The sequence below is a fragment of the Battus philenor genome, unplaced genomic scaffold (assembly GCF_028537555.1).
Source record: "Battus philenor isolate CCGP_79_NKW_IND1 unplaced genomic scaffold, ilBatPhil1.0.hap1 SCAF_32, whole genome shotgun sequence".
NCBI classification, from domain to species: domain Eukaryota; kingdom Metazoa; phylum Arthropoda; class Insecta; order Lepidoptera; family Papilionidae; genus Battus; species Battus philenor.
The window spans coordinates 518,232-531,300 of NW_027181696.1; the positions used below are offsets into that span (position 1 = coordinate 518,232).

A 13,069-nucleotide genomic window follows, 5' to 3' on the forward strand; every position below is an offset into this window, starting at 1 on the left:
CAAGCCTTGAAATGCTCTTTTTTGTTCCGCACTGCTGCTTTCACGGTATCGTTCCACCAACTAGGGTCTTTATTTGGAATTATGCCTTTTGACTCTCCTAGTATAGTTTTTGCTGCCGGGACCGTTAGATCTTCGAATTTGGACCACATTTCATTTACGTTTTGGTACTCGTTGTCCAAGTTAGATTTTAAATGGTTTGTAATACTTTCTAATAAGCGGCTTCCTTCTGGTCCGTTCAGTTTAGCCCATTTGATTTTTGGTGTTTTATCTGTGGGAGTCGTATATACACTGATATGATGTCTGAATGAATAATAGGTGTAAGATTTTGTGGGCGAGCGTAGCCGACGGGCGAACTTAGTGTGCCGAATTAGTGCAGCGGGCACATGCACGTCCTTTTTGCTCGCCCTCAAGCGCTAATAAAAATTTGTTCGTGTGTTAAATAAATTGATAAAGTGTTACAAACATCTTTTAATAAGACGCTAACACTTTATATCTTTGACATTTCTCAGTGGTTTCCGCAATTTGAACTTCGTAACAAGTATTCGATGTTGACTTGTTAATGCTTCCCCTGGGATAACCTTACAGTCCTTGAATCTAGATATTAAGCTTTTCTCTCCCAGTATGTAATCAACCTGCGTCTTCTTACCTCCACTTTTGTAAGTTATAAGGTGCTCTTCCTTTTTCTCAAAGCACGTGTTAATGATCATTAAATTGTGTCTACTTGAAAAATCTAAAATACTATGTCCTTCTTGATTTAGCTTGCCATAGCCAAAACCGCCATGGTGTTCACTGCCATTTGGAGTTTTATGGCCAACGTGCCCATTAAGGTCACCGCCGATTAGTTTTAATTCATTAACTCCTATAGAGGCTATCACATCATCAAAGTCCTCCCAGAAATCTTGTTTTTCCTCCTTAGAGCATCCAACTTGAGGAGCGTATGCTGATATGATGTTTAGTGGTGGCTGATTGTCAAGCGCTAGTTTCATGGCTAGGAGCCGGTCAGACTTCCTATTTATGCTAATGATTCTATCTTTCAGACAAGAGTTTAGAGCTATGGCCACACCATTTCGGTGTGTTAATGTTCCATTATATATTAGTTTAAATCCTAGTCCTATATCACGAGACTTGGAACCCTTCCACTTGGTTTCCTGTAAGCAACACGCATCAATGTATCTTCGTTTGAGGACTTCACTTAGTTCGCTGGTGCAACCGGTAAGGGAACCTAAGTTCCACGTAGCGAATCTCAGAGTGTCAATTACGTCGCTTGCGGGGGACGCCCTAGTGTTGTCTTCTTTTGTCGCTCTTTTATTCGCCTCTAAAGTATTTGCGTCGCTTGTGGGGTACGCCCTAGTATGATCTCGTCTATTATTTCTTGTAACTTTCATGATAAGGAGAATTTGTTTTGGCAATTGGGTTTTTACAGACGGCTGCCGCCTGACGCTAAGGTAGTAACTCTCTTGGAGAGCTAAGGGTGCTTCTGCCGACCGCGGTCTTCATCACCAACCCTACTACACCACCCCACCTGGCAGCGTAGCTCCAGAGCAACCTGTGACCCAATATGTGAGGGCAGCTTGCGACTGGGGTATTTGCCTCTTCCGCCTGCTCTACCGTACCAATGGACTTCATCTCCGCCTTTGCAGCCGTTAAGGTCTTCACCCGTAACCCTGGGCAAGGGGCCACGCTATACCCTGCGGCACTAGGTCCCTATCCGAACTCGGCCACCAATTTCACTCCGGCCTACTGTTGTGAGTGGTGCCCACCCCCGCGACGTGGACGCGCCGGACAGGTATTACCCAAGTGACGAGTAGAGAATTTGGCTCTACCCACCCTCAGGCCGAGGGTACGTATTATAGCAGTTGATCATAATCATTTTAGTGAACAATATTTTCTGTCAAACAAGTTAAGATGTGATCACTTAGTCTTCATATTATTTGGCGTTTCAGTTTTAGTGACACTTTCATTATTTTGAAACCCAATATAATTATTTGATGATAGATATTAGTTACAACTAAATATTACATATTGAGGTATCGAAGGATATGAAATATTGTTTAGTGATTAGGAGGTAGATATCATTTTTAGGAACAAATATTATTTAAGTTTAATCACTGATAATCCATAAATCTATATCCCACATTGCTTATTTATTAATTTTATTTTATGGTGTTTGGTACAAACATAATATTTTTTTTTATTTACAGATACAAGGCCAAATAATATATATCACAGAGCAGGTTTACTACTACCAGTGTCAGATAGAGAATTCACCACATGAAATTAATCTGCGTTCAACAATTTAGTAAAGAGGTCTATTGCAGAACAATTACAAACTTTATTTCATGAACACGATCAATTGATTATATTGTTTAAAACTGCATTGGATCCGATGCCATCTGATAATCACAAAATTGTCACAAAAGATGATAAAACACCTGCGGGTCAACATGCAAGACATTTAAATGCACCAACTATCGATGAAGTTGCTATCGTTGTAGTTGGAGAAAACTTGGAATCCCGTGATATTGTTTTACATTGTAGGAATGATCAATTACAATGTATAAAGGAAACACATCGCTCATATGATGCACAACAATATCCCATTACATTTTGGCAAGGTGAAGATGGCTATGATCTCTCGGTAAAAATGATAAATCCCATTACAGGTAATTAAAATATTATTTTGGGTATGGAAATAATAACTCAGTCACTACGTTATGTATTTTAATTTTATATTTCAATGTTATTAAAACAAAATCTATTTACAGGTTCTGAAATCAACAAAAAAGTCAATTCAATGAACTATTATTCATACCGCCTAATGATTCGGGAAAATGAAGACAATCTCATATTGAACTGTCAGCGACAATATCACAAATATGTTGTTAAAATGTATGTTAAAATTGAAACGGAGAGATTAACATTCATCAGGTTGAATCAGACCAAACTCCGATCTGAAGAGTATATTCACCTTCGAGATGCTGTTGCTGGAAACATCGATGGAAATTTAAATCCCAATGACATCGGTAATGCTTTCATTTTACCTTCAAGCTACATCGGCAGTCCACGGAACATGCAGGAATACATGCAAGATGCGATGACTTACGTACGTCATTACGGCCGACCGGATTTATTTATTACATTCACATGTAATCCGAATTAGGAAGAGATACAAACTTTACTATTGCCAGGACAACAAGCCATTCATCGTCATGATTTAACTGCACGTGTGTTTAAAAAAAATTGAAATCCTTTATTGATTTTATTGTTAAATATTCAATTTTTGGTATCACACGTTGTTGGCTGTATACGATAGAGTGGCAAAAGCGAGGTTTGCCTCATGCCCACATTTTGGTTTGGCTTAAAGATAGAATCCGTCCTGAAGAAATCGATCAAATAAGTTCTGTTAAATCAATTAAGTATATTTGTAATTATGTAAACAAAGGCAGTGATTTGGCCATATTTGAAGTACAAAACATTAATAAAAATGACGAAATAGCACGATACCAAATGGGCAGATACATTAGCAGCAATGAAGCTATTTGGCATATTCTCAGCTTTCCCATCCACGAAAGAGATCCTGATGTCCAACATCTGGCAATACATCTTAAAAACGGTCAACGTGTATACTTCACTGAAGAAAATGTTCTCCAAAGAGCGTTCGAAGCTCCGAAAATGACTCTAACTGAATTTTTTACATTGTGTCAAAAACCTGATGTTTTTGGCCAATTCGCGAAGACATTGGTGTATGGTGATGTTCCACGTTATTTCACATGGAACAAATCCAGTAAAAAATGGAAGCCACGGAAACAAGGAAAACCACATCCTTCCATAACAGGCATATTCAAAGCTAAGACATTGGGGAGACTTTACACGGTACATCCAAAGCAACGTGAGTGCTTCTATTTACGTTTGTTATTGGTGAATGTTCCCGGACCAACGTCTTTTGAATTTTTACGAACAGTTAATGGTCGAGTATTCAATACATACCAGGATGCATGTCGTGAACTGCAATTGCTAGAAGACGATAACCATTGGGACTTAACGCTTGCTAATGCTGCGTTGACATCAACACCGAATAACATTCGTCAGTTGTTTGCAATTATTTTGACGACATGTTATCCCTCGCAAGCACAAACTTTGTGGGAAAAATATAAAAATTGTATGACAGAAGACATCTTGCACCGAATTAGACAAACAAATCAATCCCAAAACATAGATTATACACCAGAGATGTACAATGAAGCATTGGTCTTAATCGAGGATTTATGTGTTCTTATTTCAAATTTACCACTTAATCATTATGGTATGCCATCACCTAATCGTCCAGCCACCGATTTACAACGAGAAAATCAATACGACCATGGAAGTTTAGCAACAATTATCATGAACAGTGAACCGTTACTGACAGCACAACAAAAAATTATTTATGATCGGATTATGCTGGCTGTTGCTGCTGAACAAGGCGGTTTTTTTTTCTTGGATGCACCCGGTGGAACCGGTAAGACATTTTTAATATCGTTGATTCTTGCCAAAATACGGTCGCAACAAAAAATCGCATTAGCAGTAGCATCGTCAGGCATTGCGGCTACTTTACTGGATGGTGGGCGAACAGCACATTCAACATTCAAGCTGCCATTGGACGTTCATAATAAACCAGATGCAATGTGTAACATCAAAAAGAATAGTGGAATAGCTGCAGTGTTGCGGAAGAGTTCTATAATAATTTGGGATGAGTGCACAATGGCACACAAATATTCACTTGAAGCATTAAACAGAACTATGCAAGATTTAAACAGCAATAATAAACTTTTCGGTGGTGCTATCTTACTTTTGTCTGGTGACTTCCGGCAGACCTTACCGGTTATACCTCGCTCTACTTTCGCAGATGAGATTAATGCATGTTTGAAACAATCATTCTTATGGCGAAGTGTTGAAACACTTCGATTGACCTTCGATTAAATATGTGAGTACAATTGCAAAATGATCCATCAGCACAAATATTTTCCGAACAACTACTAGAAATTGGGAACGGTAAAATAGAACTGCAACTAAATACGCAATGCATTAAACTACCAGACAATTTTTGCACTGTTGTTCAGGATAAAAATGAATTGATTCAGAGTATTTTCCCGGATATACAGAATAATTATTTGAATCATGAATGGCTTAGTCAACGGACGATTTTGGCAGCCAAAAACGTTGATGTTGATGAAATTAACTTCCAGATACAACAGTTGTTACCAGGCGATCTGATGTCTTTTAAATCAATCGATACTGTTGTTGATGAAAATGAAAGTGTAAATTTTCCGATTGAATTTTTAAATTCATTAGATATCCCTGGAATGCCACCACATAATCTTCGATTAAAGATTGGTTCCCCTATTATTCTCCTCCGTAATTTGAATCCACCTCAATTATGTAACGGTACGCGTTTGGTCATCAAAAAGATCACCGGAAACATTCTTGAAGCAAACCATTTTGGTTGGGAAGTTTAAAGGAAAAGTGGTCCTGCTGCCACGTATTCCGATGATACCATCAGATTCTACCGTACCCTTCAAAAGGCTACAGTTTCCAATTCGTTTAGCTTTCGCCATGTCTATAAATAAATCTCAAGGTCAAACAATGTCCATTTGTGGTTTAGATTTGGAAAATCCATGTTTTTCTCATGGGCAACTATATATTGCGTGTTCACGTTTTGGGAAACCGTCGAATCTATTTGTGTTAGCTAAAGACAGGTTAACCAAAAACATTGTGCATCGATTGGTGTTAAATTAAATTGAAATTGAAAGTATTTATAATTCAAAAAAATAGATATTAATGTTTAAAAGTTTAAGACTGTCTGCCTTGCATACCTCATTTATGAGTTTAAGCGTCACATGTTATTTACTGTATTATACTGTATTATACTTATATTTGTTATAAAATAAATAGAAATAATAAATCTGATAAATTTTTATTTTGTACCTATTGATTTCTGCTTAATATCAAGTGTAATAACATTTTAATTAATTGTGTTCAACGTACTTCCCCTTCAAATCTCAATCCAGTGAATTTGTATACCAACATCAACATTTTCGTCTTTGTTCATAAATAATTTCATTGTACTAAAGGGTTGTAGTAGTAGAAAGTCAAATAAGGAGTCAAATTAGATTGTTTACTATAATGTAATATAACAAAAACTTTAGCCACAGCAACGCGTAGCCGGGTCAGCTAGTCCACATATATATATTTATATATTTATATATATAAATTAACAAAGTAATAACATGCGAACTTCAAAAGTTAATTGTAAGAAAAAACAGGTAACAACAAATAAAATGGACAACCCACAAGGACATCATGCCCCGTGCGAGTTGTCTTTTCCTGTCATTATTGACTCATGTTTTGCACCTGTTTTACTACACGCGCACTCGCTGATCAACTAATAAAAAACACCGGCTGCCAATCTAAGAACGTTCCACATAACATGCGATAAAATAAGGATATTCGCAATTGCATTCAAATAAATAAACAATAATTTCGTAAATATATGTACAGGTGTTCGCAAGTGCAGTCAAACAAAATTTCCATGTTTCGTCACCGCGCTGTGACATGACGCTCGTACTGCCGTTGTATTGTGCTGTAATGCCTTAATTAAAGTTCTCATTGTAAAAATTGACGATGCGCAGTTGCGACATACTTGCAAAATAACAAAAACCAAACTCATGTTATTTACTAACTAAAAGTGACAAATTTTTTTGCGAGCTTGGGATTCGCGAAAGCATTTTATTTTCAAACAATTCGTTAATTAGATTGCGAGAAGAGGGGTTTCAATTCGCAAGCCGAACTGCTTATTATAACTTGGGCTGAACATAACAAACATCTCTAAAGGCAACAAAATATACCGATTAGTTCCATAATAATGCACAGTTGTATTGGGACATCTTGAATTTATGAATTTTGAGGAGATTTAATGACTTATTATTTTTAAAAAAGACATATTACTCTTTACTGTACACGTTAGAAAATATATACATTGGCAGTCCTTATCATATGGGGCAAATTTTTTCAGACCATCATAGTATGGAAATAGACAAGTATCTGGTATTTAGGTGCGCACGCACGCACGCACACGCACACGCACACGCACACGCACACGTACACGCACACGCACACACACACACACACGTATTATTCTGTTCAACTAATTATATTCGAAATCAGTCACATGCACTTTCAGCTTCTCCTACGGCTGATAGACACTCCCAGTGCAAGGCATTGTCTTCCCCCAGTGACCGGTGCAGCGCTGTCCGCTATCAGGTCAATTTCGATTTTAACTTTCTCAAATAGCATACAAGTATTTATTGATCTTCTTTTTGAGTACGTAACAAAGACAATAAATAATAGGACAATTTAAATTGACCACTTATGTACGAAATCCAGTAAGGTTGCTAATATCAAAGTTTTTAATTTTTTTTTTTATCTCTAGTTCAACTGCATAATGTTTATGGTAGTGATAAGCGAAGTGACAAGTATTACCTGTAGTGGGCTGATGATCTGTGCCCGTGTAAGCTGCTGCGTTCCGAGCACCGGCTGCACCTGGACACACTGCGCTTGAACTGGAACTGTCTGAGCGGTCGCCCCGGTTGATTTCGCCTTGCCTCCGGACACCTTAGCGCCACTAATCATCTGCGGAGCGACAACTATGTTATTAACGCATTTGGATCGTAATAGAAATGGATTTAAATAACACACACGCACACACGCATGCACGATCTTTACCTTGTGGCGTGCTTATCGCGCGCCACTCAAACACCAAGCTCTTTCCCACGTGACCGTCAATCGCATGGCGGCGGCGGCAGTGAAACAGATACATGACAGATGGCGCCACAGTAGACGCAACGAAAATCTGCATCGCGCTGTTGAGAGTCTCCGCGCTCATTATAAGGGCTAGCGGAGGTGCGGTCAACGCAGGAAGAAGCAACTGAAGATCAAGAAGCAACCGACGAACGAGAAGCAATCGACGAACGAGATACAACCGACGAACTACCGAAGCACAAGAAGCTACCGTACCACGACCACTCCTACACTGGTGACCCCGAGTAAGGACAACGAGAAGCACCTTCCGGACCCAGCTGATACCACACTCGGAAGACGCGCAGATAAACCACAATATGAGTCAGCCTAGTAACGACGACCGCAAAATCGCCGAAGTGTTACGCGTTGGCGTAAGAGTACCCCCATTTTGGCCTGAAGAGCCGGCCCTATGGTTTTCACAGCTGGAGTGCCAGTTCAGCCTGTCTGGCATGAAAAATATGAAAAACTAAAAACGGAACTTATACGACGCCTGTCAGCTTCACAAGAGAAACGCGTGAAGCAATTACTAATGTTCGAAGAGCTCGGAGATAGGACACCCTCACGATTCCTACGCTACTTGGAGGATTTAGCAGGCCCATCAGTACCTTCGCATATAGTAAAATCAATATGGTCTAACGGTCTACCTCAAAACATACAAACAGTGATTGCTTCACAGACAGACCTTTCTTTAGAAAAGCTGGGGGAGCTGGCGGACAAAGTGTACGAAATCGCCCCTACCACACCGCAGATCTCCATGGCGACTACTTCTTCTGGCAGCGCTTCGTCTTCAACGCTGGAGGAGCTTACCAGACAAGTCAGTGAGCTAACTAGACAAGTAGCCGCCTTTACATCTCGAAACGGCAGAAATAGTGCTCGCTCAGAATCTAAATACGAGAGGAACCGCTTCCGAAGTCGTTCGACGCCACGACAACCACCGCCAGACCACCCATACTGTTTTCACCACTACACTTACTTACGGCTCCAAAGCGATTAAATGCAGACAACACTGCACATTCCAGGCGGGAAACGAACAGGGCGGTCGGAAGTAGCGGCCAACGACTGCCCGCCATCCGCAGGCCGCCTTTTCATTACCGATCGTGTGTCAAAAATGCAGTTCCTGGTAGACACTGGCTCAGACTTGTGCGTTTTTCCACGTTCAGCCGTCAAGACGCCCTGCACTAAATCCAAGTACGATCTCATCGCAGCCAACGGCAGTATTATTCACACTTACGGCCCTATTCACCTGCATCTCAACCTCGGTCTTCGTCGCGATTTTTCATGGAGTTTTACGGTAGCTGATGTGTCTAAGCCCATCATTGGCGTAGATTTTCTTAGCTACTACAACTTGCTAGTCGACTGCAGAAACCAGCGTCTGGTTGATGGTATCACTACTCTACATGTAGCCGCAATTTCAGAAAACGCAGAAACTATCGACGACATCTCTTCCGTTAAAGCCTTTAGCGGAGATACAGAGTTCCACGAGATTCTACGCGAGCTCCCCGAAATTACGAGGCCTGCAGGCATGCGTGGTGCCTCGAAACATTCCACGATGCACTACATTAGAACCACTCCAGGTCAGCCGGTTTCTTGTAAGCCACGACGTCTAGATCCAGCTCGTTCTCAGGCAGCCAAGAAGGAGTTCGAGGAAATGTTGGCAGCTGGTACAGCTCGACGCTCAGAGAGTCCATGGTCTTCTGCTCTTCACCTGGTAAAAAAGAAAGATGACAGCTGGAGACCTTGCGGTGACTACAGAGCACTTAACGCCAGGACTATACCTGATCGATACCCTATCCGACATATTCAAGATTTTGCCCACCAGCTGTCAGAATGCTCCATCTTCTCTACGGTTGATCTCGTGAAAGCGTACAATCAGATCGCTGTAAATCCCGAGGATATTCCAAAAACGGCGATCACGACGCCATTCGGAATGTTTGAGTTCCCGTTCATGACTTTCGGACTTCGAAACGCGGCTCAAACATTCCAACGCTTCATCGACGAAGTACTATCAGGCCTGGATTTCTGCTACGGATATGTTGATGACATTATCCTGTTCTCTCCTGACAGAGAAACACACAAACAGCACCTACGCCAGCTCTTCGATCGACTTAAACAATATGGCGTACTCATCAACACGTCAAAATGCGTATTTGGACAGGAGGTCGTCAAATTTTTGGGTTATGAGGTATCTGGTGCTGGAAGTAAACCTTTGGATGAGAAAATACAAGCCATAAGAGAGTTCCCCGTTCCCCAAACTGTAAAAGAGCTGCGTCGTTTTCTAGGGATGCTAAATTTCTACCGCAGATTTATCCCTAAGGCTGCCCAACACCAAGCGCCTCTCAATTCAGTTCTACAGGGACCTAAAATTAAAGGCTCTCATCCAGTAGACATGACACCGGAGCTTCTAAAAGCTTTTGAAGACTGCAAAAATTCGCTTTCCAACGCTGCACTTCTTGCTCACCCAGATTACTTGGCAAAGTTAGCAATTGTCACCGACGCTTCAGACACGGCTATTGGAGCAGTGTTACAACAACTAAAAAACAACATCTGGCAGCCTCTAGCGTTCTTCTCCCGTAAACTATCGCCTACGCAGAAAAAGTACAGCCCTTACGACAGAGAACTTCTAGCGGTCTACGAGGCCATAAAATACTTCAGACACATGGTGGAAACCGCGTCATTCACCATCTATACGGATCATAAACCGCTAACTTTTGCCTTTACTACCAGCAAACAGCATTGTTCGCCAAGACAGTTTCGATACTTAGATTTTATATCCCAATTCACGACAGACATTAAGTACATACCCGGACCAGACAACGTAGTAGCGGACGCTCTTTCACGTGTGGAGGAACTCGCGGTGGCACTTGACTACGACAAACTTGCAATATCTCAGGACGATGATCCAGAACTGCAAAATCTGCTTCTGCGTGGCTCGGCCTTGCAACTCGAAAAAAGGTCTACAGTACACAGCAACTTTCCTATCTTCTGCGATACTTCCGTCCATCCACCGCGATCATACATCACGCCAAACTTCAGACGCCAAGCCTTCGACATAGTCCACAACTGGAATCATCCTGGAATTTCAGCTACAGCACGGCTGGTCGCACAAAAATTTGTGTGGCCAGGGATACGCAAAGACTGTAGAGAGTGGTCTCGGCAATGCATGAAATGCCAAACAAGTAAAGTTACCCGTCACACCCGTGCTCCGCTCTCCTCCTTCCTTACCCCATCTGCAAGGTTCTCCCACATCCACATCGACCTCGTAGGACCCTTACCGCTATCTTCATCTTACATATATTGCCTCACTGTCATTGACAGATTTACAAGATGGCCTGAGGCAATTCCACTACAAGACATCACTGCAGAAACCTGCGCAGCTGCACTCGTGTCCGGATGGATAGCCCGATTTGGGTGTCCCGCGCGAGTGACTACCGACCGTGGTCGCCAATTTGAGGGCCACCTCTTCAAGGCTCTTACTACCATGATTGGCGCCCGACATCTTCACACCACTGCTTATCACCCAGCTGCTAACGGCATGGTGGAGCGCCTGCACCGACAGCTGAAGGCAGCCATAATGTGCCACGACACATCGAGTTGGACTGAATCACTTCCACTCGTACTCATGGGGATCCGGAGTTCCTGGAAAGAAGATCTGCAAGCCAGCCCAGCAGAGCTCGTCTACGGCGAGCCACTTCAACTGCCTGGCCAGTTCCTCACTCCGGTGGACGACTACACTACAGCTGACGTTACCCAGTACGCAACAAGACTTCGAGCACACATGGCGAACTTGTCCCCGAAACCCTCGTCTTGGCACACCAAAGTGCCATTTTACATACCACGTGATCTTAATACAACTTCTCACGTCTTTCTCCGTCAAGATCATGTACGTGGTGCTCTCGAACCCCCATATGCCGGTCCTTTCAAGGTCTTAGAAAGACACCCAAAATTCTTCACAATAGAATTACGGGGCAAGCCCTCTACTGTCTCAGTCGACAGACTGAAACCTGCCTATCTGACTAGGGAAGATCAAGTCCCTAATCAGGTCATCCCTCTAATCCCCAAGTCGACTAATTTAACCACTACCAATACTTCAACCGCTACAGCCACTTCAACCACTTCAACTGCTACTACCTCAGACGGAGACGAGAGGACCCGGAGCGGCAGAAGAGTAAGGTTACCAAATTGTTATCGACCATAGATACGGTCTGGGCGGGGGAGTGATGTGGCGTGCTTATCGCGCGCCACTCAAACACCAAGCTCTTACCCACGTGACCGTCAATCGCATGGCGGCGGCGGCAGTGAAACAGATACATGACAGATGGCGCCACAGTAGACGCAACGAAAATCTGCATCGCGCTGTTGAGAGTCTCCGCGCTCATTATAAGGGCTAGCGGAGGTGCGGTCAACGCAGGAAGAAGCAACTGAAGATCAAGAAGCAACCGACGAACGAGAAGCAATCGACGAACGAGATACAACCGACGAACTACCGAAGCACAAGAAGCTACCGTACCACGACCACTCCTACAACCTTGTGTATTTACGTCCATTTCTGTTAAAATGTCAAATAATCACGAATAATATTAAAATATAAATAATACCTGGTCTAGCAAAAACTTACGTTACAAAAAAAATATCCGATAATAGCTAAAAAACAACTTTATGCTAAAGTTTTACATGTGATTATGTAGAGTGAAAAGGATATGTTAATATACTAAACTAGTTATTCAATGTGTCCACCCTTAGCTTTGACGCACGCTTTTAGACGATAGGGCCATTCGTCGATGGATTTACAAACGGTTTCCATTGGAAACTCGGTCACTGCTGCCTCCAAAGATTTCTTGAACGACTCAATATTTTGGGTGATGATCAGAGCAGGTTTTCAGTTTTGATTGCTTTAAATAAAAAATATTAAAAAGACTACTTCATATTTCAAGCAGTATAAAGGAAACTACTGATGTTTATCTTCGCTTCAAGATTTTCTAAGAAAGTCTTAATTTACTCTTGAAATTGATATTAGAGACGTAACCTAACTTTTAAATTTTTAAATCTATGCCGTATCAATGTAACGCTAGGTGGAGATTTTTCCGCTGGTCGGTTAATACATTCGTCTTAGTTTCCAATTTTGATTGCTTTTAATAAAAAAAAATATTTAAAAGACAACTGCATATTTTTTGCAGTATAAACGAAACAACTGATGGTTATTTTCGCTTCAAGATTTTTAAAGAAAGTCTTAATT

The 13,069-nt window shown here is 41.6% G+C and overlaps 1 protein-coding gene across 1 annotated transcript; it reads left to right on the forward strand.

Moving 5' to 3' along the window:
- The first annotated feature begins 8,245 nt into the window (after positions 1-8,245).
- LOC137927535 (uncharacterized) lies at positions 8,246-8,830 on the forward strand. Its single transcript, XM_068771325.1, has one exon. The coding sequence runs from the start codon at positions 8,246-8,248 to the stop codon at positions 8,828-8,830; it is 585 nt and encodes a 194-aa protein (XP_068627426.1).
- Positions 8,831-13,069: the final 4,239 nt, after the last annotated feature.

Bases quoted from the DNA above. Each gene is read 5' to 3' on its own strand.
- LOC137927535 (XM_068771325.1), top strand. From the start codon at position 8,246: ATGGTTTTCACAGCTGGAGTGCCAGTTCAGCCTGTCTGGCATGAAAAA.